Genomic DNA, 26,666 nt, shown 5'->3' with positions numbered 1-26,666 from the left:
AAGGTTTTGGTTACTACCTTTAAAGCGCTCCATGGCTTAGGGCCTGGGTACTTACGGGACCACCTACTGTTACCGCATGCCTCCCACCGACCCGTACGTTCACACAGAGAGGGACTTCTCAGGGTGCTGTCCGCCAAACAATGTTGGCGGGCGGCCCCCAGGGGAAGATCCTTTTCTGTGGGGGCTCCTACCCTCTGGAACGAACTTCCCCCTGGTTTACGCCAAATACCTGACCTTCGGACCTTTCGCCGCGAATTGAAAACACATCTATTTATTTGCGCGGGGCTGGCTTAAATTTTATTGGGTTTTTATTGGGTTTTTAAATTTTTCCTATGAATTTTAATGGGTTTTTTAGTTTTATATGTTTTAAAGTCTTAGGCCAATGGTGTAATAATTTTTTTAATCCGGGTTTTAATTGTATATTGTATTGCTTGTTTTATTTTGGCTGTACACCGCCCTGAGTCCTTCGGGAGAAGGGCGGTATAAAAATCGAATAAATAATAATAATAATAATAATTTCCACCATTCAAAACTTGCTGTGTAGGATCCATACTATGGATACAGCATATCCAGCTCCGTTGCTATTAAGCATTCCTATGTAATGACCTGTAAGATGGATCTATTTACTCCCTAATTACTTTGCTATTATTCAAGCTCAAGTGTAAATTGTCTGCACAGGTTTTTTTTACAAAACCGCTCTGAATTACTCACCACTACTAATGTTTCATAGCTTCAGGCTGGCATTAGGGCTTAGATGTTATAAATATACAGGTGGTTTTTAAAGAAGTAAGCTGATGAAGGATCTTTTTACCTGTAAGGCATGTTTCCTCGTGATCTGTGTGAAAAGAACAACCCTTGTGAAACAGGCCTTGTTGAAGGGATGATTCCAGATGAATGTAGCTCTTCAGCCATATGCGTATTAATTTCAGAAGCCTTTTGGCAGAGATCAGATCTCTGACAAAAAGCCATCCATCCTCTTTTTTGGCAGCCTGCTGTCTGAGGAGGAAGGCAAGAAGGAAGGAGAGCATTAGAGAAGGAGAATGACTAATATCCCTTCTGGCTTTTGGCTTTGTCCCTGTCCAATATCGATACACTTATATAGCCTCCAACGAATTGTAACACGTGAGAACAACCACTTTAAACTTAATGTAGACTGCTTTAAACTTGATTGTAAAAAAAAAAATTGATTTTTATAACAGAGTTGTCGAAGTCTGGAATATCTTACCCAATTCCGTTGTTTCAGCTACTGAATTTCACAGTTTTAATTCCAAATTAACTTCTGTGGACCTCATCCCATCTTTAAGCAGTTCCTAAGGGGGCAGTTCCTAAGTGAACTAATATGCCTGTCATCCCTGTCACATTTTAGTTCTTTCATTTTTTTCAAATTTATAATTTTTGTTTTATGAAGATGATAGATAGATGATAGATAGATAGATAGATAGATAGATAGATAGATAGATAGATAGATGATAGATAGATAGATAGATAGATAGATAGATAGACAGGGATGGATGGATGGAGATAGATAGATATATAGTATTTGTGAGAGAAAAGCCTCCAACTGACTGTGTCCACAAAATGTTTTTTTTGCAATTATTTATAACAGGTTATGACATGACACCCTGAGTTTTTGCAGATTTATTTTATTATTTATTTATTTTGTCACACAGTATATATAAGCATAATCATGAATTAACTATATAATATATAAGCATATATATATAAGTATGAATATGTAATAACTATATTAATTGGACATAATGAAAGGAAACAATAGGACAGGAACGGTAGGCACGTTTGTGCTCTTATGCACACCCCTTACAGACCTCTTAGGAATGGGGTGAGGTCAATAGTAGACAGTTTTTGGTTAAAGCTTTGGGGATTTTGAGAAGAGACCACAGAGTCAGGTAGTGTGTTCCAAGCATTAACAACTCTGTTACTGAGGTCATATTTTCTGCAATCAAGATTGGTGCGGTTAACATTAGGCTTAAATCTATTGTGTGCTCGTGTATTGTTGCAATTGAAGCTGAAGTAATTTTTGACAGGAAGTATGATACAATAGATAAGGGTTAGTCAAGAATTCAGGAAAGCCATGTTTCATTCCGAGAGGGCAAGGTCCCGAGCAGATAGATAGATAGATAGATAGATAAGATAGAAATAGAAATAGAGATGGAGATAGAGATAGAGATATATAGATATAGATATAGATAGATATAGATATAGATATAGATATAGATATAGATATAGATATAGATATAGATATAGATATAGATAATTACTCTGTATCAGAAACCAGGAGCTGGAGCATTTCATTTTTCTGCTCAGATATTCACTTCCTTTAAGATTAGGTAAGTATCCCTAGTTGTAGAGAAATATTCTAGTCTTCATCCCACTCATCCTCCCACGGGAATTACAGGAGGGACTTTCAGAATGGATGTGTCAGTTTACCTCAGGCTCTAGGCTGGAAAAGTGGATTGTAGAAATGTTGAACCAGACCGAAAGATTCCAAAGCACACATGCACATAAGAATTCTCTATTATGTGCAAGTGATTCATAATTCCCTCTCTGACCGATTCATCCTTGACTTTGTGTTCTTGATAAATATGCTTACATTCACCCACAGCCCAACCTCACCCATCCCTTCGAGACTCAGTCTATTTACTTTTAAAGCTGAAGGCAGGGAGTTTTCTAGTTTCTGGTTCAGGAGCCATTTGGTCAGTAGCCTTGGGCCCTGCAAACATCTACATTTTACTTGGAACAGGGAGAATGATGAATGGAATGAAAGAAAGCTGGTTACGCATTTATTTCTTTAGTATTACAGTATTTTATTAGCTACCCGGTGTTACTACAGTAATTCAAAATAAAAAGCAATTGGAATAATGCTAGCCCTGTGAGATAATCTAGGTAACAAGCACAGCCCTGAATACAATAAAATGGAATGGAATAGTATAGAATAGAATAGAATAGAATAGAATAGAATAGAATAGAATAGAATAGAATAGAATAGAATAGAATAGGTTTTTTTTATTGGACACACAAGGAATTTGACTTGGTGCATACGCTCTCAGTGTACATAAAAGAAAAGATACGTTCATCAAGGTACAACACTTACAACACTTAATGATAGTCATAGGCTACAAATAAGCAATCAGGAAACAATATCAATATAAATTGCAAGGATACAAGCAACAAAGTTACAGTCATGCAGTCATAAGTGGAAGGAGATGGGTGGTGGGAACAATGAGAAGATTATTAGTAGTGCAGATTTAGTAAATAGTTTGACAGTGTTGAGGGAATTATTGTTTAGCAGAGTGATGGCGTTTGGGAAAAAAACTGTCCTTGTGTCTAGTTGTTCTGGTGTGCAATGCTCTATAGCGTCATTTTGAGGGTAGGAGTTGAAACAGTTTATGTCCAGGATGTGAGGGGTCTGTAAATATTTTCCCAGCCCTCTTTTTGATTTGTGCAGGTCCTCAATGGAAGGCAGGTTGGCAGCCATTGTTTTTTCTGCAGTTCTAATTATCCTCTGAAGTCTATGTCTACCTTGTTGGGTTGCAGATCATTACAGATAATGATACTCAATGGATTCAGATGGTTCCCAAACACAGTTAAGAATTAGAAGCTCATTGGAGTAGCCCTGGTGTTTTTTTAAAAAAGCAAGGAAAGGTGCCCTTACCAAGGAGGCAAGTTCCAAAATTAGAACAGTGATTGGTAGAGAACAATATGGTAAAGAAGAAAGAGATGTGGAATTGCTGCTCCCCCCCCCCCGTGCTCTAAGCAGGAGAGAGTAGTAACCTTTCTTGTCAGTAGGGCAAGCAATCAAACCGCTCCCACGTTTCTGGGAGCATCAGGTACAAATGGACAGGTACATAAAAGTACGAGGAAGATGTAAACTTCTGCCTAGGGCTACCTTTGGAAGATGTCCGTCAGTCTGAGAAGATACATTTCCAGAGCCAAATACTTTCACTTCATAACAACAACAACAACAACAGCAACAACAACAACAGAGTTGGAAGGGACCTTGGAGGTCTTCTAGTCCAACCCCCTGCCCAGGCAGGAAACCCTACACCATTTCAGACAAATGGCTATCCAATATTTTCTTAAAGATTTCCAGTGTTGGAGCATTCACAACTTCTGGAGGCAAGTCGTTCCACTTATTGATTGTTCTAACTGTCAGGAAATTTCTCCTTAGTTCTAAGTTGCTTCTCTCCTTGATTAGTTTCCACCCATTGCTTCTTGTCCTGCCTTCAGGAGAATAGCTTGGCTCCCTCTTCTTTGTGGCAGCCCCTGAGATATTGGAAATATCTCAGGCACTGTCCCTCTTTACCTTTAGAAATCTCCCTCTCTCTCAATTTTGCATTAAAGCAGATGATAAAGTCTGTCTCACTTCCGGAAGTGTTTGGATATTAATTTCCCCCACCCACTGAATGGCTATTCATATTTTACTTTATTGTTTTGTTTTCACTTGCAATTACAATTACAATGATTGTTGTCCTTTTTTTGTAATGTGTATTGGGCTACTGATGGAAAGACTGTATTAAAAAGTAGCAATAGCACTTAGACTTATATACCGCTTCACGGTGCTTCCCAGCCCTTTCTAAGCGGTTTGCAGAGTCAGCCTATTGCCTCCAACAATCTGGGTCCTCATTTTACCAACCTCGGAAGGATGGAAGGCTGAGTCAACCCTGAGCCTGGTGAGATCTGAACTGCCAATTTGCAGGCAGCTGGCAGTTGGCAGAAGTAGTACCAACCACTGCACCACCTCAGCACTTTTTCATAAATAAATAACTTTAGTATCTACTGTAGGAGAAACAATCCTGAGTTCAAACAACTTCTGGTAATTACATGGTGATGGCAGTGGTGGAATTCAATTTTTTTTACTACCGGTTCTGTGGGCGTGGCTTGGTGGGCGTGGCAGGGGAAGGATACTGCAAAACCTCCATTCCCACCCCATTCTGGGGCCAGCCAGAGGTGGTATTTGCAGTTCTCTGAACTGTTCAAAATTTCCACTACCGGTTCTCCAGAACCTGTCAGAACCTGCTGAATTTCACCCCTGAGTGACGGTCCTGTAATTTCCTTGGCTGCAGAATTGAAGTGGGTTCCCACTATTTTCATTCTTCATGGGTAACTGAATAACAAATTGTGTTGTAGATGTGAAAAAGGTAGAATAACATACCAAAGTGAACTTTTTTTCCCTTTTTCTTTGTGAAGCGAGCTCTGCGAAGGACTCCTGGAAAGTTAAGGATTATGAAGTAGTTTATCCACAAAAAGTCCATGCATTACACAAGAGAGACGTAGGAGACGCTCAGAAGCCTGACAAAAAAGTAAGAAAAAGATTTGTTTTTCATCAATTTGTTTACTGATTAATCTGACCCTGAGTTTTGCTCAAGATTCATGTGAACCAGAGTTAAAACTACACTTCTTTCAAAATGTTGCAGTCTCAGCTGTTTTTATTGTTCATTTTTACATTTAGGTTGTTCTGCTTCATAAAGGGAGATGGTTATATAGTCACATATTTGTTACAGTTGATAGAATATGAAAGGTGATGATGAGAAGGAGGTTATAATTTGGAACCTATCACCTGTTTCATTTTTAGATTGGATCTGGTGTTGTCTGGGATACTCGTCCAGCCCTTACAGACCTTTGAATAATAGTTGCATAGATGGATTTTCATAGACAATTACAAGTAAAAAATGATTTCCTCCTTGTAGGCAGACATACCATAAATCTTGTAAGACTCTAAACTTCCAAAGGTCTGTTTCACTTTGATTAAAAATCTGTCCAAGCAGTATGAAAATAGCAAAAGCAATAACAACAGCACTTAGACTTCTATACAGCCTCCTAATGCTTTACAAAATATCATCCGTTCTGGCTTCCCAGAATGCATCACTTTGAAATATAAAAGTTGTATTTGTAGATGAAAATGGCATAGTGAGGTTTAGACCAAGGAGTGGATTCAGGTCCATCCTCAGCCATAGAAAAGCTCATGGGATAACTTTTGAGTCAGTCACTGTGTCCTAATCCATTCATTCCTCATTCATCAAGAAGTTGAATTAGAGAAGAAAAACTTGAACATCTGGAGAAAGTTTCATTTCAGAAGATCTTACGGTGGCTTTCAAGCACCAGATGAAATAATCCAAATCTAATAAATGAATTGGCTGCAACTTTCCGTTTGACACAGGTGTTGAGTTGTTAGGAATGTACACATTTCTATTTGCCAATTTTTTAAAAAGAATATTCAACTGTTTTTTTCTCTAAATACTGAACTCTTTGGATTTCAGACTAAGTATGATGATACCATGCAATATCAATTTAAAGTGAATGGAGAGCCAGTGGTCCTTCACCTAGAAAAAAATAAGTAAGTTAACTCAGAAATTCTTTTAACTTTGCTAAGACGATGTGATATATTCGATATATATTCTTGAACACAATCCAAGAGAAATTAAATTGTATTGCTTTGTTTGGGAAATTAAAACTAAATGAAATTAGTTAATTGAGTTAAATTATATATAATTACTGTAAAGGAGAAGGGGATAGAGTTAGTGAACATGTTAATTATGTCTTACCCGGAATTGAGAATTTCTTTTTCTTGCTTTCTATGGCACACTGATGAACCATAACAATTCTAGATAAAGCTGAACCACTCAAGGCTCATAAACTTTGGTCCCTTGAATTACCTAGGTTAGTTATGAAATATTAGAGATTTAAAAGTAATTGGTTACACATTTATGCTGCTCCATAGACACTCCATCAATCTGTATAACTTTTCCTAAAAGCCCTATGTAGCAACAGCACTTAGACTTATATACCGCTTCACAGTGCTTTACAGCCCTCTCTAAGTGGTTTTACAGAGTCAGCCTCTTGCCCCCCAACAATCTGGGTCCTCATTTTACCCACCTCGGAAGGATCGAAGGCTGAGTCACCCTTGAGCCGATGAGAAATAAACTGCCAAACTGCAGCCAGAAGAAGTAGCCTGCAGTACTGCATTCTAACCACTGCACCACCATGCCTCATAGCTGCTCAACTTACATCAGAGTTTACATGTTGAAGCATGAAAGGCATGAAATGTTATGTCCTATTAAGGCATGAAAGGGGACATGACCTAAACAAGCCCAAATTTCAACACACCCTGTTGGGTTTTTTTTGTTGTTGTTGCTGTTAAGAATGCCATTTCATTCCTTTCAGTGGTTCTCCGTTTGAACTGTAAATCAAGATACTAATAAAGATAATAATAAGTAGATTTGCCACCTGGCTTACATCTGCATAATAACCAACCAGCGGAACAGGTTTTGGGTGTTTCATTGACTTGTCTAGCCAGGCCACTGCGTTTTTATTAGCAGTTTTATTTCAATAGGGGGGCTAGACATGGGGCTGAAATCATTTCTCCCTTGTAAATAAGCTATTTCTACTGCTAAAAGAAGGAGTGCCATTTTCATGGCCTCAAATCCAGTAAATGTCACACCAAAGTTGAAATTTGTATGGCAGCCACTGCCATGGTAAACATGGGAACAATTGTCTAGAATCTCTGCAGTCCTGATGCAATTTAATATTAACACTAAGATCCTGAATGCTTTGGGAATGACTTCCTGCTTTTGATTTTAGAATATATAATAATAATGATGATGATAATGATGATGATGATAATAATACTAACAACAACAACAACAACAACAACAACAACAACAATAGAGTTGGAAGGGACCTTGGAGGTCTTCTAGTCCAACCCCTGCCCAGGCAGGAAACCCTACACCACTTCAGACAAATGGTTATCCAACATCTTTTTTAAAATTTCCGGTGTTGGAACATTCACAACTTCTAGAGGCAAGTTGTTCCACTGGTTAATTGTTCTAACTATCACGAAATTTCTCCTTAGTTCTAAGTTGCTTTTCTCCTTGATTAGTTTCCACCCATTGCTTCTTGTCCTGCCCTCAGGTGCTTTGGAGAATAGTTTGACTCCCTCTTCTTTGTGGCAGCCCCTGAGATATTGGAACACTGTTATCCTGTCTCCCCTAGTCCTTCTTTTCATTAAACTAGACATACTCAATTCCAGCAACCATTTTTTATGTTTTAGCCTCCAGTCCCCTAATCATCTTTGTTGCTCTTCTCTGCACTCTTTCTAGAGTCTCTATTTTTCCATCCTGTTGTGTCTTGTCTGCTCTCACCGCAGCCGGGGTCTGCTTATCTGCTCCCGAACACGGAGGAATGTATGCCTCCCGGCCCCAGTCCTGGCTCCATTCCCAGACAAGCTGCAGAGGAGGGGGCACCTCCCGGTCCCAGCCCTGGCTCCATGCCCAAGCAGGCTGCAGAGGAGGGAGCACCCCCCGGCCCCAGCCCTGGCTCCATGCCCAGGCAAACGGAGCAGCTAGACCCCTCCCCCTCCTCCACAGCATGTGAGCCTGAGGAAAGTTTACTTCCAACAACAGCTGATTGGCGTGACCCTCGCATCAGAAGATTGGATAGGCGGAGGCAACAGAAGGAAGGGAGGGGCAGGCCTTAATGAGTGCTGAGTCATGGAGCCACACCCCATGGCCTATATAAAGGATCTGCTTTCTGGCAGTCTCTGAGTCAGGCAAAGTCGAACTTATCTTGCTGAAGTCACTTACTGGTCTCCTGCCTGCTCTGAGGACTTTGCTAGGACTTTGGGCAGAGCTGCAGAGGCAAGCCTGATTCGGATTTCCCTGACTCGGCCGTCAGCGGAGGAGTGGGACACGACACATCCATCATGCTGTACATGCTCTCTAAATGTATATTAATCTAATTATTAAGGATGAACTATGAACAAACTATGTGTCACTTTATCTTATACTGTTGGGACATTTCGTGTTAAATTAGATGACGTGTGTTTTAGAAATTATCATGTTACCCTTCTCTATTGTCTAAACCTGAAGGCTGCGTAGAACTTCAGGGTAGCATCTGGATCAGGGGTGTCAAACTCGATTTCATTGAGGGCCGCATCAAGGTTGTGCTTGACCTCAGGGGATTGGGGTGTGTAGCTAGGGTGGAGCTGTGTGATCCTCCCACAGCCCTCTCCCAGTGAAAACAGAGCTCAGGAAGACTGTATGCAGTCTTCCTGGGCTTTGTTTTCAGCCATGATGGCCTCCTGCAGCCCTCTGTCAACAAAAACGGAGCTCGGGAGGGCTGCGCACTGCAGGCCAGTCCTTCGCTGTTGTGTCTGCACCCCCCGAGCCGGCCCTCCTGCCAGAAAGTGACTTGGAAAGTGAGGGGGAAGGGCAGTCAGGACTTACCTCGGGAGCACCGGCTTCCCTGGCTCAGCTCCAGGAGGCAGGCCTCCTTCTCCTGACTTTCCCCCTCCCAGGACACACCTCCAGACCCAGCTGATGGCAATCAGGCCTGGCTGGACCCTAGATTTCATAGGCAGGAGAGGCGGGAACAACAGAAGCAGGGGTGGGGCAGGCTTAGGAAGTGCCGAGTCATGGAGCCACACCCCACAGGATATAAAGGCAGCGAGAGCTGCTGTGTCTCTTTGTAGCAGGCAAATTAACTAAGAACTGAAGTTTGACTTATCAGCGTTGAGGGAGATAACAGAGCCACTTGGCAGATGATTGCTCTTTTGCTGCCAGGGCTGATAGTGCCAGCTAATTAAGCTATCATTCAGATGGAGGCGAGGGAGGACAGAACATTTGCTGTTTCCATAGTAGGTCAGATTCGGCCTGTGAGGTGCCTAGATCCTGCCAGCAGGCCTTGAGTTTGACACCTCTGATCTGGATGACCTTGTTCGGGCTTGGCGCAAAACAGGCTAAAGGTAGGAGACCAGCAAAAAATGCCAGGTATATGCCTATATTAGAAAAATGGAAGTCAATGCCAAGAAAAGTACACATGAATGTGTCTGCATAAGCAGCAGGAGAAGAAAGTAACTCCATTGTGTTGATTTAGAGCTTCAAGGGAGATGAACGTCCAAAGTATTTATCCCTTTGAGATTGCTTCATGAAACAATATGAGTCCCTTTCCTCTGGAATGAAAGGAGATTAATTAATTGCAGACCTAGCAGCTTCATTGGGTTGTTGCATTGGCCAGAAGAATCAAAGAAGCAGCCATACAAAATGTCTTCTCCTGGTCAATCATGCCCCCTCTGAGCCTTGATGAAGAGCATTGCACAGTTTTCTTGGTCCACAGCTCTTTGCTAAGGTGAATCCAAGATTTAACAGATTAACAAAGGTGGAAAGGACCTTATAGGCCATTTAGTCCAGGTGTCTCCAATTTGGCAACTTTAAGTCTTGTGGACTTCAACTCCCAGAATTCTAGTAGTTGTAGTCCACAAGTCTTAAAGTTACCAAGGTTGGAGACCCCTGATCTAGTCTGCACTCCTTTAAATAGCCATCCTCATGAGATTGAAATACCTGATCCTTCCCTTGGATACCAACCAATATCCTGAAAATGCCATTATACAGCAGTTGTAGGCTTATTATGCAATTATCTATGTTTCCAAGACTACATAATATCTTCTTTGAATTCTTTCCAGGGAACTTTTTTCAAAAGATTACACTGAGACTCATTATACCCTAGATGGCAGAGAAATTACAACAAGCCCTCCAGTTGAGGTAATATCCCGAACGTCTTACTTTAATGAAATAAATTGAGAATATTTGTGCACACAAATATGCATGTACCGGACCAGGCTATTCAAACAAGAAGGACTGTATATGCATGAAGTGTCTTATACTGAGTAAGCTCTGTGTAAGGATGTGTGGGTTAGGGTTAAGGTTAAAACCCAGTCTGTTCTACTTAATGAATTAATAGGGCAATATTTCAACCAGCCAGTTCTTTCCTACTGATTAAAAGCAAACATTCTGGGACTGAGCCCCACAAACAGGTTTATTTAAAAAATATCATGTTTATAGGATCCACTTTGCTTTTTAAACCCAATTAGAGTTTAAACCCAATTAGAGAATAAGGGACTCGGTGGCTCAGTGGCTAAAACGCTGAGCTTGTCGATCGAAAGGTGGGCAGTCCAGCAGTTTGAATCCCTAGTGCTGTGTAATGGGGGGAGCTCCTGTTACATTTTGTCGCGAACTCAAGACTCATCTTTTTATCCGCGCGGGGCTGGCTTAAATCGGGATTTTAATGTTAAATTTATTAATTTTAAACGGGGTTTTAGTATGGTAAATTTTAATCACTGGGCTAATTTAAATAAGTTTTTTAAATCGTATTTTAAATCTGTATATTGTATTGTCGGTTTTTTATTATGCCTGTACACCGCCCTGAGTCCTTCAGGAGAAGGGCGGTATAAAAATCAAATAAAATAATAAAAATAAATAATAATACTTGTCCCAGCTTCTGCCAACCAAGCAGTTCGAAAGCACATAAGAAATGCAAGTAGAAAAATAGGGACCACCTTTGGTGGAAAGGTAACAGCGTTCCATGCACCTTTGGCATTTAGTCATGCTGGCTACATGACCACGGAGATGTCTTCGGACAATGCTGGCTCTTCGGCTTTGAAACTGAGATGAGCACCGCCCCCTAGAGTCAAGAATGACTAGCACATATGTGCAAGGGGAACCTTTACTTTTACTTTTTTACATTGATAAATGCAAAAACATTTGTTTGGAACACCAAAAGTAAGAGGAATTCACTTTGCTTCTACAGAACATAGAAACCCATTCTATGTTCCTTACACTAAAATGGGCCAGAACCTGTTACAATATCACAGCACTACATGCTTCCTTGGCTTCCTCCTCCCAAATTCATCTAAAAGTGCATCCTTTGTCTCCAAAAATTGTCTACTCCTGAATTAGCATCTTCAAAGGTCAAACAAACTGTTTTTTCTTAATGTGTAAAAGAAGCCTGCTTTGATAATTTGATGTCTATATGGGTCCTGCTTGCAGAAGATGCTAGGAATCAAAATTCAACACCTGTTCAACACCTGAACAAAATTCAACACCTGTTGGAGTCTTCCAAGTTATATAGGATTTTTTAGTGTAGTGTTAGCGTTGTGTGTTTATATCTCTGATGTGTTTCTCAAAGCTTTCATTGTATGGGCTCAAGGAAATAACCATGTAGTTGATATCATATATAAATATGGGCTTTTCCCCACATTATGATAAGATTTCAGAACATAGAACAATGAGCAAGTCTTAAAGTTTATTCAGCAAATCCTCTGGTGCAGTAGTAGTAGAGTTGACCTCCAAGAAGACCAAGTTGGTGGAGAAAAGTCCTTGTAACAGGAAGAGCGCATTTTATATTCCTTTGTTGATTGTCTGCCTAAAGGTTCTTAGCTTTTTTTCATCCATGGGGTTCCTCCTGCAGTGATATTCTGTACTTCCAAATAACCAAGAGTTATTATTTGTGAAATACATTTGTTTGAAATTCAATGTCTTTTGGCATTTGTGTACTTCATGTGATTATTTCTCTCTGTTATAGACATTCACTTCCTTAAATTCAGAACAGTTCAAAGCCAGTTCTGTTTGAGGACCAGCATTTGCAAGGTCATATCTGACTTACAATCAGCACAGGTTTTGGTACACCTTAGTTTCAATCTCTGTGGGAGGACATTTAATCTATTTTGGGAACTGTGTGGCTTTGTGCTTGCTGAGAGATCTCAGCTCTGGAACTTTTACCACAGCGACACAGGTGTTGCTGTCTGTATTCCAAGAAAAAACCTTACAGGTGATTCTTTCTCCCTCCCCCAACACACACATCTCAATGTTACTGATCAATTAAAGCAGGGGTTTCCAACCTTGGTCCCTTTAAGACTTGTGGACTTCAACTCCCAGAGTTCCTCAGCCAGCTTTGCTGGCTGAGGGACTCTGGGAGTTGAAGTCCACAAGTCTTAAAGGGACCAAGGTTGGAGACCCCTGAATTAAAGAGATGTATTGGACTTCAATTCCCAGAATTCCCCAGCCAGCGTAGCCTCAAGCATTCTTTGAGATTTGCTACAGAAAAAGTCATTAGGTCGTAATACAAATCATGACTATGTTAATTAAAACAACATGAGGAAGCCATTGCTTTGCAGACAATTCCAGATTATTTCCTTTGATCCGTGACAAATTTAATTTAATTTAATTAGAAAGACAATGAAACTGTAAAATTTCTGCCTGAAGGGGTTCTTCCCCTTTTTGGCACGCTTAAAGGATTTTCTATTTTTATCCCTTTTTCCTGATGATATCCGCTTCACGCAAGGCAACTTCTCTTAAAGACTTCTAGAGAACTTTTCAAGGAAATGGCAAAAGCCAGTTAAATATAACAAGGGTAGTGCTTACGCAGCGAAATGAGAATAAAAAAATACTGCAACATAAGCTAAAGAACCTGATTTAATTTAAAATAAGCAAACACATATGTCCTAAACACTGCATGGACTAAACTGGAAAGGGAGTTTATTTGTTTTTTTAAAAATCTTATTTAAATTACATGTAAGATAAAAGTGAAGAAGTCCCTGCACATTTTACTCCAGTAAGGTAAAGGTAAAGTTTCCCCTCGCACATATGTGCTAGTCGTTGCTGACTCTAGGGGGTGGTGCTCATCTCCGTTTCAAAGCCAAAGAGCCAGCGCTGTCCGAAGACGTCTCCGTGGTCATGTGGCCGGCATGACTCAACGCCAAAGGCGCATGGAACACTGTTACCTTCCCACTAAAGGTGGTCCCTATTTTTTCTACTTGCATTTTTACATGTTTTTGAAACTGCTAGGTTGGCAGAAGCTGGGACAAGTAACGGGAGCTCACCCCGTTACACGGCAGCACTAGGGATTCAAACCGCCGAGCTGCCAACCTTTCAATCGACAAGCTGAACATCCTAGCCCCTGAGCCACCGCGTCCCTCATTTACTCCAGTAGCCATAGCCAACTTTACAGGGTGTGCTTATATCTGTTTCTTTAAGCTGTTGAGACTGCCTGAAGATAAGACATCATCCCACAGCGCAAAGCATGCAGCAAAACGCACAGTGCAGTTGTCTTTCTACCAAAAGAGTACCTATTTGTCTACTTGCATTTTTATTTTTAGCCATTGTCCAAAACACTTAAGTCAGCCAATGATTTTACCAACTTATACCCCAAACAAGGGGGAATATCAGAACTGGTATTTAGTCGAATCACGAGAAAGAACAGCTGGGAAACTTTCTTTGGCTGGGGATAAATTATTGGATGATTTGAAAAATACCACATTGATGCATCAAATTGTACACTGAGGACCGCCGATCTAAAATTTTATTTCCCTTCAGTTGTTTTTCATGCATTTGTCTCTCTCTCACACTCTCATTTGGAATGCTCAAGTATTTTACAGAGCTACTTATAGCCTCCTCATTAGTAAATTTAAAGCTATCTTTAACTAACATTTTTAGCATCCCTGTATGGGAACATTTTTAATGAGATTTTTTTTAATGGCCTCAGCCCAGAAAAAACAACAACAAAAAAACCCATTTCCCCATCTAGGAATGATGGCATCAGAGTTTATGAAATCTGGAAGATGACATGTTCCCCAGTTCTGCAATAGTAGTAGTACAGCATGAGAAACATTCTGATGATGAGTTTAAAAAAATAGATTGATTGATTGAGTGAGTGAGTGAGTGATTCACTTTCTATAGCTGTTTGTTTCAAGCAATGACTCTGGGCAGTTTATAAAAATCAAGATAGCAGTCACAATGGTCTGCCTCTTTTTAGCCTGCATTGCAATGGTGCCAGCAACAATATCCTATCAATATCCTTGGTTTCAGGTTAAGTTCTCCCCTTCCTTGATCGGGATGCCTTGTGCACGGTCACTCATGCGCTCGTTACCTCTCGCTTGGATTATTGTAATACTCTCTACATGGGGCTCCCCTTGAAGTGCACTCGGAGGCTCCAGTTAGTCCAGAATGCAGCTGCGCGGGTGATAGAGGGAGCTCCGCGTAGCTCCCATATAACACCGCTCCTGCGCAGACTGCACTGGCTACCTGTGGCCTTTCGAGTGCACTTTAAGGTTCTGGTTACTACCTTTAAAGCGCTCCATGGCTTAGGGCCTGGGTACTTACGGGACCGCCTGCTGTTACCTCATGCCTCCCACCGACCCGTACGCTCTCACAGAGAGGGACTTCTCAGGGTGCCGTCCGCCAAGCAATGTCGGCTGGCGGCCCCCAGGGGAAGGTCCTTCTCTGTGGGGGCTCCCACACTCTGGAAAGAACTTCCCCCGGGTTTACGCCAAATACCTGACCTTCGGACATTCCGTCGCAAACTGAAGACACATCTTTTTATTCGGGCGGGGCTGGCTTAAATTGAATTTTATTAAATTTTAAATTCTTATTAACTAATTTTAAATGGGGTTTTTAGTTCATTGCATATTTTTACTTTTCAGGCCAATTTTAAAATAAGTTTTTTAATTGCATTTTAAATTGTATATTGTACTGTCTGTTTTATTTTTGCCTGTACACCGCCCTGAGTCCTTCGGGAGAAGGGCGGTATAAAAATCAAATAAATAAAATAAATAAATAAATAATATAAGTTCTGTCGAACAATTCAATAATTCAGGAGCACAGGTGCGCAGCGCAACTTGCTTTTAGGGAGACGCCACAAGTCGACGAAATGTGCTCATTTTGAAACAATCAGTCACTCTGATTCCCACAATGGCTGCAAAAGTTGGTGGAGTTAGCAAAGATGGCTAAATTGAATGCTTTGATTTAAGTGGGGGGAAAAAAATCACAATTACTTTTTTTTCTACTTGGAAACCGCTTCTGGACTTTGTGCTTGAGGTGGGGAAAAAAAGTGAAACTTTGATTTTGGGTTTTACTGATTAGACAGGTTTTAGAAATGGTTAGTTAATACTGTTATGTAAAAGTTAAAAAGTTGAGGTTCGAGGCTATTATCTTATTTTACTGCACCAAAAGGAGTTGGAAGTCAACACTTTTTGTTTCTTTCCCCCCCCTTTCTCTAAACTTTTCCCTTCTCTTCACCTCTGTTGTGACCCAGGCCCAAGTAGGTAGTAGGAAACTCAGTCAGTGTAAAAACAAACAAACTTTATTTGAACAGCTGAGAATTACTTCATTCTCAGCATAGTTCAACTAAATTAAAGCAAATTCCTCCCAACACAATTCCTCAGTCCTATCACCAACCTTGGTCTAATTAGGCAAACTGCCAAAGGCCTTTCTTGGCAAAAGTTCCAATATGAAACAAATGCAACAAGACAAAGCTATCAACATTGTTTTCCAGCAAAGAGCCCAAATGCCTTTGCTGGTCTTTTAAGCCTTATGGGAGGGGCCAATCATCTCTTGGCCCTATTCCTGAGTTGTCCTCTTTGCTTGAGCTGCTCTTGCCTTCCGTGTGCATTAGGAACAGGCTCTTCCTGGTCCTCTGCCTCACTACTGTCAGTCTCTGGAGGCTCTGGAGTCTGCACCTCACTCCCCGATAGCCTTGGCCCCACCTCAGCCTCCGACGCAGAGCCCTCATCTGGGCCTTCCCCAGCCTCCAGGACTGGACCACGCTCTTCCTCAGCCTCATCGCTGTCCAACTCTGTTGCCAGCTCCGCAGGCTGCTGGCGGACCACAACAGCCTCCCCCTACTTTCCTACTATTTTCTTTTGTATTTTTTTTGTACTTTATATTATAAGCTAATAAAAAAAAAGAAAGAACCAATGGTAGACAGATTCTGTATCCCACAAATCAAAATATTCCGGATTGTTTTCTGTCTTACTCATTACTTCATTTATGTGGTGGAATACATTGGAACCCTATTCCTGCTTAACAAATCACAATCCGATCCAATGAAGTCCTCTTGCTTCCATATAGGATCACTGCTATTATAACGGTCACATCCAGAATGATACTGACTCAACTGCAAGCATTAATGCGTGTCATGGTTTGAAGTAAGATACCGTTTCATCTTCCCTTTTATTTCATAAGAATGAAAATATTATTGCTGTTCTTGAAGCTGTCGTAGTTAAAAAGCGGAACATGAGTTCCTTATGCAGGTTTCTTCCATAACTTCTAAAGTTCTGCAGAATTAAGGAAGATTTTGGTTGGATACCTAGGGGAGCTGCTGCCAGCCAGCAGAGACAGCAGGGAGCTAAATCAAGTCTGTCTATCAGGTCACCTTTGTACAAAGGAGCTGATGTTACAAGAAAAGAAGATAAATAGGTTTCATTGTGAAAGAAGTGTCAGAAGTAGCTAGGAAGTATACAGCAATAAGCAAGCAGACTTTCAGTTCTACCAGAAACACTTTCTAGAGCCATTCTGCACACTTTCTCCAACCAGCTAGATATCTTAGCTGTATAAAGATCCCAAAATTTAGAAAGGCCAGATTATCATTAATGAAGGAAGACACCAAGTGATCACTTTTGAACAAAGACTGTGTCCATGTGGTGGAGGAAAAATTGAAATGATAGAATAAGTTGTTGCAGGTGTGTTGGATTCCATCATGGCAAACCAAATCCATACAAATATTGTATAGATAATTTATCATTGTACTGAGAATGTGCAATATCTTATATTTTTCTGAGCCTAGCTGTATCTTTGAGAAGTAGGAGAAAGTGATATGTAAGTTAGGGAAAGAAAATAAGACTCAGTTTATTTTAAGGAGAGATTCATAAAGTTATGTTGACTTTGTTAGTTAAAACTGGCTATTCACTACGGAATCCTTTGTGCTCTCTGAGCTTAATTGTTTTCTTGCAGGTGTTTCTAGATTACCCATCTAGGTAACATCTAGTACACTAATGATGTTACTAGCTGAGTAATGAAACATTTGCAGGAAAACAACCAAGTTTAGGGAGCACCAAGGATGCCACAATTGAACCCTGAGCTCCAAATATTCTTTTCTATTGGTCTTCCACCTCAAATAATGCTTTTTTAAAAAAATCTGCAATTGTTTTAACAGAGGGTATTTCAAGAATGATGGCGAGAAGTACCTTATCGAACCTTTGCAGCTTTTCAACAGTGAAGCTCATGCACTCTTCAAATATGAAAGTCTGGAAAAAGAGGACGAGACCCCCAAAATCTGTGGGGTAACCAACACTACTTGGAGATCAGATGAGCCCCTCAAGAAGACCTCTCGGACGAGCATGAACGCTGAAGTAAGTCTCATATTAAACCCTCAAGAATATAACATGGTTTGAGCACAGGGATTCATTTACTTGTTCCTAAATTGTAAAGTGAAAGAGAAATTCTCTGGGACTGCTAAAAAGAGTCGAGAAGATAGGATCCCTCATTTCTAAAATTCTATTCCACCCATGCTGCATAAGAACATATGGAAACTCAATGAACAGAAAATACACATGTCAAGTTTACGCCATTTTCTATGGTCATGCAAACATAATTTAGGGAAGCGGTTCAAAATAGACTCCACTGAATCTCCAAATCATCTCAACTTTCTGAATCAGTTTAGAAATAAGTTTAATCAAATTATCGATTGGAGGCCTCTGTTGTTATGCATGCATAAGGGACTTGGGAATAGAGGGAGAAACTGGTTTGAAATACTGAATCAAAGTGCTTTGCGATGTCTAATAAGACCGATACATAATCTCCATTTGATTTTCCAATATGATTTGAATCGTCAAGTTGGATTGAAGCAAGGGTTGAATCAAAATTGATAAAGTGAATCTGATTAACCATTGGGTAATGTTCCTTCTTTATGAGGAGAAATTTTTCCTCAGGAGAAATTTCTCATCAGGAGAAATTCCTCAGCGCATTCTACAGTGCTAAAGTTCCTGAGAAATTTCTCAGCACATTCTACAGTGCTAAAGTTTTAACAAGCTCTCTCGCTATAAATGTCTTCTTCAGAGAGCCAATATTTCTGAAAGTTCGAGCACTTTGTCCAGGGAGTATAACAAGATTATCTGATGACCCAACATTTCTGTTGACTGCAGGAAGCATCATGTCTAAACAGCCTTTTGTTTAATGTTCTGTTTAGAAAAAGGAATACTTGCAGGCCAAAAAACACGTTGAGCTTTTTATAGCTGCAGACAACAGAGTGGTAAGTATCCTGGATACCAATTTTCTTTCTGCATTGAACACAACATTTTGTTTTTGTCTTTTTTCAATGTGGGTGTTTTTGAAGGCATCACAAAACACAACATTCTAGCTAGATTTTATCCTAAAATATGTGTTAAAATATACTTTGATAATTTTTGTTTTTTGTTATTTTTTTGTTATTTGCATTTATATCCTGCCCTTCTCCGAAGACTCAGGGCGGCTTACACTATGTCAAGCAATAGTCTTCATCCATTTGTATATTATATACAAAATCAACTTATTGCCCCCAACAATCTGGGTCCTTATTTTACCTACCTTATAAAGGATGGAAGGCTGAGTCAACCTTGGGCCTGGTGGGACTTGAACCTGCAGTAATTGCAAGCAGCTGTGTTAATAACAGACTGCATTAGTCTGTTGAGCCACCAGAGGTCCTTTAGAAAGAGGACTTTGCGAATGTTATTGGACCCGACCCCTATTTACAAAGTTAAGACAGATTTGAAATTCAATTTCTCTGATTTGTATTAAATTGTTCCTGGACTTTATCTAAATTTTAATGATCGTTTATCCAAAAATGCCCAGTTCAGGAAACTGAAGCTAGTTAACATGGAAAATATGAATAAAGTTTTGAAACAGGAAAAAGATTAAAAGAGAGAATCATTATATACTTCTTCTATCTCTAGCATTTAGCATTCCAAAATCCAGAGCAAAACTCATGAGGAGATTTTTGAATTAGTGGGTGGGTGGGCATATTTGGATGTTTTGCTTTTCCTTATTTTTTTTATTTCAAAATCATTACATTCAAGTTGCTTTTTTAATTGTATTGAAATATAAATATACTTTGGTTTCTATGCCTCCCAGAATATTATTTTTTTAGTTACACTTTTGCTTGATTTTTAAAAATAATTCCCTAGCAGAAAAATATTTTATTTTTTATGAATATGTGGATTTGAAATTGATTTTCTCCTTATGTGTGTTTGTGCAAACATGAATTTCAGTTAATAAATTGGTTTAAGAGTTCAAAATTATATACTGTTAATTTTCATACTATCATTCAGATTAAATATATTTCTCCACCACCACTAGCTCGAATAGAAGCTAATCTTTGGCTAATAGACAAATAAGATCCACGTTTGACTTAGGCAATCTCATTTGCAGTAATATAGCATTTGCAGTAAAATAACTCTCGGGGGTATTTGAACTCTCTGAATATGTGCACATTTCCCCCCAATAAAATAAAAGTATGTTCATGAGCTCAGTGAATTTCCAGACACCAGTTTGAGTTTCCCCTTTTAATACTATTGCAAAAGTGAACATCTTATGCAAATTTTTTTCAGGGAAATTGGTCTCGGGCTGGTGGTATTTAAATTCAGTTTGTAGTGAAGAATGCTTATCTCACACTTCTCTGAACAGGGAAATATAGTGTCCAATTAAGGAAAGGTTTTCAATAGGCTGACCAAAATTTTCTCCAACCAGGAGGAAAACCCAGGTGTGATGCTGAACAATTAATGTTAATATATTAATGTAGATTCAAATGTAGGGTTAAACAATCAGTACAAAAGAATTCATTGGATTGCTTGGATATAGAATTATTATTTTTGTCTGAATCAGCAAATTCCATGATTTTTTTAAAAAAAGTCTCTTCGTTTCCCTGATATGTCCTTTCTCTCTCTCCTTCGATCCCTCCATCCAAAAAAGTATTATCTCTTCTTAACCTTTTGTCTTTTCTGTAGTTCAGGAAGTACAACCGCAACATGACTGCTATAAGGACGAGAGTATTTGATATAGTCAACTATATAAATATGGTAAGAGGACGTGGCAAAAGTTATTTCACTTTTTGGATTTAAACCTCCCGAATTTTCACTGTGTTCACACAACAAACTTAACCAGGTAAAGAGACCTAGGAGATGCACTTCTACAAGAATGTTAACTTTTCCAGTTTTGAGTTCAGCAAAGCTGGGTCATTTGGTAAACTTGTGATCCAGTATGCAAGGCCATTTCAGAAAACGGGTTAGTTCAGTACCTAGGTTAATAAGCCTCTTATGTGAATACAGTCACTGTGTTGGGAGGATGCAAGTCCCGAACTGTTGCAAGAATTCAATCAGTAATACATTTCAGGAACTGGATTCCTTCAGGGCTGTGGTTAATCTGACTTACTTGGAAGGTAGAGATGATCTTAGTAAGCCCATTTTAAAGTCAACTGATTACAAACATGATCTCTGAGAAGAAAGCAGGAGAGAGGAACCCAGTTTGAGTTGGACTCACTTAAAAGGAGATCCAATCCAGATGTGGGTTTCAGCAGGTTCTGACCAGTTCTGGAGAACCGTTAGCAGAAATTTTGAGTAGTTCGGAGAATCGATAGTAAAAATTCTGACTGGTCCTGCCTCACCTATTCTCTGCCTTCCAAGACCCAGCTGATTGGGAAGAAATGGGGATTTTGCAGTAACCTTCCCCTGAATTAGGGAGGGAATGGAGATTTTAGAGTATCCTTCCTCTGCCACGCCCACCAAGCCACGCCCACCAAGCCACATCCACAGAACCAGTAGTAAAAAAAATTGAAACTCACCACTGATCCAATCATATTGTACTATTATATATTATACTATTGTACACATTGTACCTATTAAACTTGTTGACCATCTTTACTGTTGATGATCAGTTAGAATCAGGGAGACAACAGGAAGACTGGTGGGCCAAATCTCCCTTCAAGTCCTCCTCCACTTCTGTTGTTGATGAAAGAGAACAATCCCCTGTTTATCATTTATTTCTCTTGTTTTAAAAATTATTATTATTCTCTATGTAGAGTCCTTGGTGCTGTCCAAGTCTGACTAAATGTCCTCAAGCAAACCACTAGGCTCAGACACTACCAAGGACTCCACAATTCAAATCTTTGCTCTAGATATTTTCTTCTATGGATCCCCAAATCTATTCCATTTCACCCACCCATAGAGGCCAATGTCAGTTGCTTTTTAGTCTTGAAATGTTTCTCAAAGTTTACTTGGGCTTGAGTTTCTGATTGATGCCATGTCTATCCCCACAGGTTTATAAAGTTTTGAATACTCACATAGCATTGGTTGGCTTAGAAATTTGGTCCGATGAAGATAAGATTAGTGTCAACGAAACAGCAGGTGTCACTTTGAGCCGCTTTTCGACATGGAGAGAGTCGGTTTTGCTGAAGCGCAAAAGGAATGATAATGCTCAGTTACTCACGTATGTCTGATTGTGGGGGAAAGGAAGAAATGGGGGTGGCCGGGAGTGGAGGATTATGGGAAAGTTAGTGCTTGCACAGAAATTCCACTCTATGCTGCATGCTTTAAACCATGTGTGAAATATATTTCAAAGCCAACCATTTTATTTTTTTTGGTAGATGAGAGCTGGTTTTGAGAAGTCCTTGAATAATTGCAGGTCAAAAACTCAGCTCGATTTCATTTCATCTGGATTTGAAATTGAAACTGAACTGATTATCCTGTTATGCTTTGGCTGTACTTACACATGCATTTTTAATCTGATTAAATGATGTTTTGGTTCCCATTCTGTACCAGCTGAATGAGCACCTCCATTACACAACTAAATAAAATAGTAATCTTGAGTTTGACAGGTGGTATAAATCTGTCATCTAGATCTTAATGTGATCTGGTTATAGATGCAGTGTGAGTTCGGCCTATATATTGCCATACAATTTTATGAGTGAGTAATCGCCAAATTTACTGGATTACATCTATAATATATTGGACAAGTAATAACTATGCTGTGAGCAATCCCTTCAGGATCTAGCCACAACAAATGGGTCTTACAAAATATATTAGGGGCTAGATGGAATGCAGATCAAAGTAAAAAATGAGAATATAAAAAATTGAAAATATATATTTTATTTTTCCCACAGATGTTGATTTGATTCCCCCCTTAGTCGCATTTTCCAAGCTCACCTAGTTTTTAATAACACCACGGCTAAACTGATAGGAGAAATCTAATTATTAAAGAAATCTGCATTTGGGGTTTTCACAGTGCATGGAATTTAAATTAACCTAAGTAAAGCAAAGTAATGGAATCCATCATCAACCAATCCATTACCTTGCACTTAGAAATACATAACCTTCTCTCAAATAAACAATTTGGCTTCAGGAAAAAATTATCATGCAATTTACAACTTCTCCACTGTAAAAACCTATGGACTACAAATCTTGATCTAGGTAAATCAATAGATGCAATATACATAGACTTCTGTAAAGCTTTTGACTCAGTAGTACATGATAAACTTCTCCTAAAATTAAAATCCTATGGCATTTCAGGACCCTTACACAACTGGATATCTGCTTTTCTGTCAAACAGACAACAAATAGTTAAAATTGGTAATGCTCTTTCAAATCCTGTTCCTGTCAAGAGCGGTGTTCCTCAAGGTAGCGTTCTTGGACCAAATCTCTTTATAATATACATAAATGATCTTCGTGATCATATCTCAAGTAACTGTGTTCTCTTTGCTGATGATGTCAAACTTTTCAACACCACTGACAATACATCCACAATTCAAAAGGACCTTGATCATCTAACTGCTTGGTCTAAAATTTGGCAACTACAAATCTCAACCAGTAAATGCTCAGTCTTGCATATTGGAAGAAAGAACCCAATCACAAAGTACATGTTTGATGGACATTGCCTCGCAGATGACCCCCACCCTGTCAAAGACCTTGGAGTTTTTACATCTAACGATTTAAGTGCCAAAGCCCACTGCAACTATATAGCAAAAAAGGCTCTAAGAGTTGTTAACTTAATTCTACGTAGCTTCTTTTCAAAAAACACCACGCTACTGACCAGAGCATATAAGACATTTGCTAGGTAAATTCTTGATTACTGCTCTCCTGTCTGGAACCCATACCATATATCTGATATCAACACAGTTGAGCATGTCCAAAGGTATTTTACGAGAAGAGTTCTCCACTCCTCCGAAACCAATAAAATACCTTATTCCACCAGACTTGATATCCTGGGTCTAGAAAACTTGGAACTTCGTCGCCTTCGGCAAGACCTGGGTTTAGCTCATAAAATCATCCGTTGTAATGTCCTTCCCATCAATGACTTATTTAGTTTCAATAACAATATCACAAGAGCTACCAACAGATTTAAACTCAATGTCAACCACTCCAGTTTAGATTGCAGAAAATACGATTTCTGTAACAGAATTATATATGCTTGGAATGCATTACCTGACTCTGTGGTTTCTTCTCATAACCCCAAAAGCTTTACTCAAAATCTATCCACGGTTGACCTCACCACTTTCCTAAGAGGACTCTAAGGGGCGTGCATAAGAGCACAAACGTGCCTACCGTTCCTGTCCTATTGTTTCTTCCCCTATATATATATATATGTTTATAGTACCTTGTTTCTCCTCATATATATGTTTATATATTATATAATCCTTTATGCAATGCTTGTATATATTGTTACAACAAATAAATAAATAAATAAATAAAATAAAATAATGGGCTGGGTTCACACAACATGCTAACCCTTTTCCCCAACTTAATGAAGGCTAACATCAGCCAAGCGTAGCATGTAGTGAAAATTCATCCTGACTATGTTTAACAATCTGCTTAGTTAAATGGCTTGTGTGAGCAGAGCCTAAAATGAATTCTAACACCCTGAAAACTGGCAGGAACTGAGGACAGGATTAGCAATAGCAATAGTACTTATATACCGCTTTCCAATGCTTTCCAGCCCTCTCTAAGCGGTTTGCAGAGTCAGCCTATTGCCTCAACAATTTGGGTCCTCATTTTACCCACCTTTGAAGTATGGAAGGCTGAGTCAACCTTGAGCCTGGTGAGATTCAAAGTGCCAAATTGCAGGCAGTCGGCAGAACTAGTCTGCAGTACTGCACTCTAACCACTGCACCGCTGTGGCTCGTAGGAGCTTGCGAAAAGCATAAGAGGTTACATATGGCCCAAGGCTACAGAGTGTGCTCCCATCTTCCACAAATTTTATCCCCCTCTTCTTTCTTGTAGGGGTATTGACTTCAGTGGACCAACTGTAGGATTGGCTTTTGTCGGTACCATGTGCAGTTCTTCGTATTCTACAGGGGTTATTCAGGTTGGTAGAAAAGCTACCTGTTACTTGGTTATGGTTAATAAAAACACTTTAATGCAGGAAAAACTTTATTCCAAATAAAGACTCTTCTTATATTTGATCCACATCATTTTCATCCACTTTTATTTATGACTTTGACATCTCCAAGCTATAATTGCCAGTCTCAGTTAAGTTCATAAGTTGAGAACTACTGATGTAATCCTTTAGCTTCAGGTTTCAGTATACTTTTTTAAAAAGTATTTTTCCACGTTAAAAACCAATCACTAATAGTAAACCCTGTTGCCTATAGAAAAAATAGCATGGTCTGGAGAAAGGTTCCTACCCGTTCCACTCCCTTTGAAGCTAGCTTTCAATTTACATTTAATATTTTTAGAATAGAATAACAGAGTTGGAAGGGACCTTGGAGGTCTTCTAGTCCAACCCCCTGCTTAGGCAGGAAACCCTACACCACTTCAGACAAATGGTTATCCAACATCTTCTTAAAAACTTCCAGTGTTGGAGCATTCACAACTTCTGGAGGCAAGTTGTTCCACTGATTAATTGTTCTAATTGTCAGGAAATTTCTCCTTCGTTCGAAGTTGCTTCTCTCCTTGCTTAGTTTCCACCTGTTGCTTCTTGTCCTGACCTCAGGTGCTTTGGTGAATATTGACAAATAATGCTTTTAACATGGACAAATAAATAATACTTTTAATTAATAAAATAATAAAAAATAATAGAAGACTCCTTTGTACTATCACAGCATTCCAGTGAGATAATTGTGGAGAAAGCGCCATCGTTAAGCTACTGAAAGGAAAACTGTTAGTACCCTTTGTTACTTAAAAAAAAAGAAAAGAAATGACTTTTTGTAGGAAACCCTATTTCAGCTTTGCAAATTATGAAACTCTTTGATTTTTCATTAGAAAGTCCTGGAGCAAAGGTTTCAGCTCAGTGCTAATAATAATTGAATTCACTTTTGGTTTCTTGGTGGACTAACAATAGACAAAGTGTTCTCTTGTTTTCAGGATCATAGCAGGAACCCAATTCTTATTGGGTCAACAATGGCCCATGAGATGGGTCACAATTTTGGCATGGAACATGACACAAATATGTGTACTTGCAACAGTGGCACATGCATTATGACTGCCCACCAAAGGTAAGGACTCGGGAAAATTTTTTAATGCCTTTCAAATCGAGCGATTTTCAAACAGTTGCAGTTAACAATAGTGTAAAGGAATAGTATAGAGAGCATAATACAAGGGTACTTCTGCTCTGCTGCCTGCTGGCTGCCTGCAGTTCAGCAGTTCGATTCTCATTGGCTCAAGGTTGACTCAGCCTTCCATCCTTATGAGGTGGGTAAAATGAGGAGCCAGATTGTTGGGGGCAATAGGCCCTGTAAAACCGCTTAGAGAGGGCTGTAAAAGCACTATGAAGCGGTATATAAGTCTAAGTGCTATTGCTATCCTTCCTTCCTTCCTTCCTTCCTTCCTTCCTTCCTTCCTTCCTTCCTTCCTTCCTTCCTTCCTTCCTCCCTCCCTCCTTCCCTCCCTCCCTCCCTCTCTTATTCCCTTTCTCATTCTTCTTTCTGGTGGCTCAGTGGTTAGAGAGCAGTATTGCAGGCTAACTCTGCCCACTGCCGGGAGTTTGAACCTGACTAGCTCAAGGTTGACTCAGCCTTCCATCCTCGTTCTAGCTTACATATGAGCCACGGTGGCACAGTGGTCAGACTGCAGTACTGCA

The 26,666-nt window shown here is 39.7% G+C and overlaps 1 protein-coding gene and 1 long non-coding RNA gene across 2 annotated transcripts in view; one reads left to right on the top strand and one right to left on the bottom strand.

The window, feature by feature from the left end:
* Nucleotides 1–26,666, top strand: part of LOC131203692 (zinc metalloproteinase-disintegrin-like NaMP) — a 69,265-nt gene that overhangs the window by 7,893 nt on the left and 34,706 nt on the right. Inside the window, exons 2-11 of the mRNA XM_058194155.1 lie at nt 5,209–5,321; nt 6,279–6,355; nt 10,478–10,556; nt 16,698–16,774; nt 17,782–17,977; nt 18,814–18,876; nt 20,606–20,677; nt 21,913–22,082; nt 24,869–24,953; nt 25,952–26,082. Of these exons, the coding sequence (XP_058050138.1) occupies nt 5,209–5,321; nt 6,279–6,355; nt 10,478–10,556; nt 16,698–16,774; nt 17,782–17,977; nt 18,814–18,876; nt 20,606–20,677; nt 21,913–22,082; nt 24,869–24,953; nt 25,952–26,082 (1,063 nt within the window). The remainder of the gene's footprint in view (nt 1–5,208; nt 5,322–6,278; nt 6,356–10,477; nt 10,557–16,697; nt 16,775–17,781; nt 17,978–18,813; nt 18,877–20,605; nt 20,678–21,912; nt 22,083–24,868; nt 24,954–25,951; nt 26,083–26,666) is intronic.
* LOC131203694 (uncharacterized) lies at nt 818–6,974 on the bottom strand. Its single transcript, XR_009156453.1, has 4 exons — nt 6,895–6,974; nt 6,564–6,674; nt 5,174–5,310; nt 818–996 (listed from the first exon to the last, which is right to left on the bottom strand). It is a non-coding gene; the product is annotated as an uncharacterized LOC131203694 (long non-coding RNA).

This window comes from Ahaetulla prasina, chromosome 9, assembly GCF_028640845.1.
Source record: "Ahaetulla prasina isolate Xishuangbanna chromosome 9, ASM2864084v1, whole genome shotgun sequence".
NCBI lineage: Eukaryota > Metazoa > Chordata > Lepidosauria > Squamata > Colubridae > Ahaetulla > Ahaetulla prasina.
The sequence above is the reverse complement of the archived record's forward strand: the minus strand, read 5'-3'. Positions and strand labels throughout refer to the sequence as shown.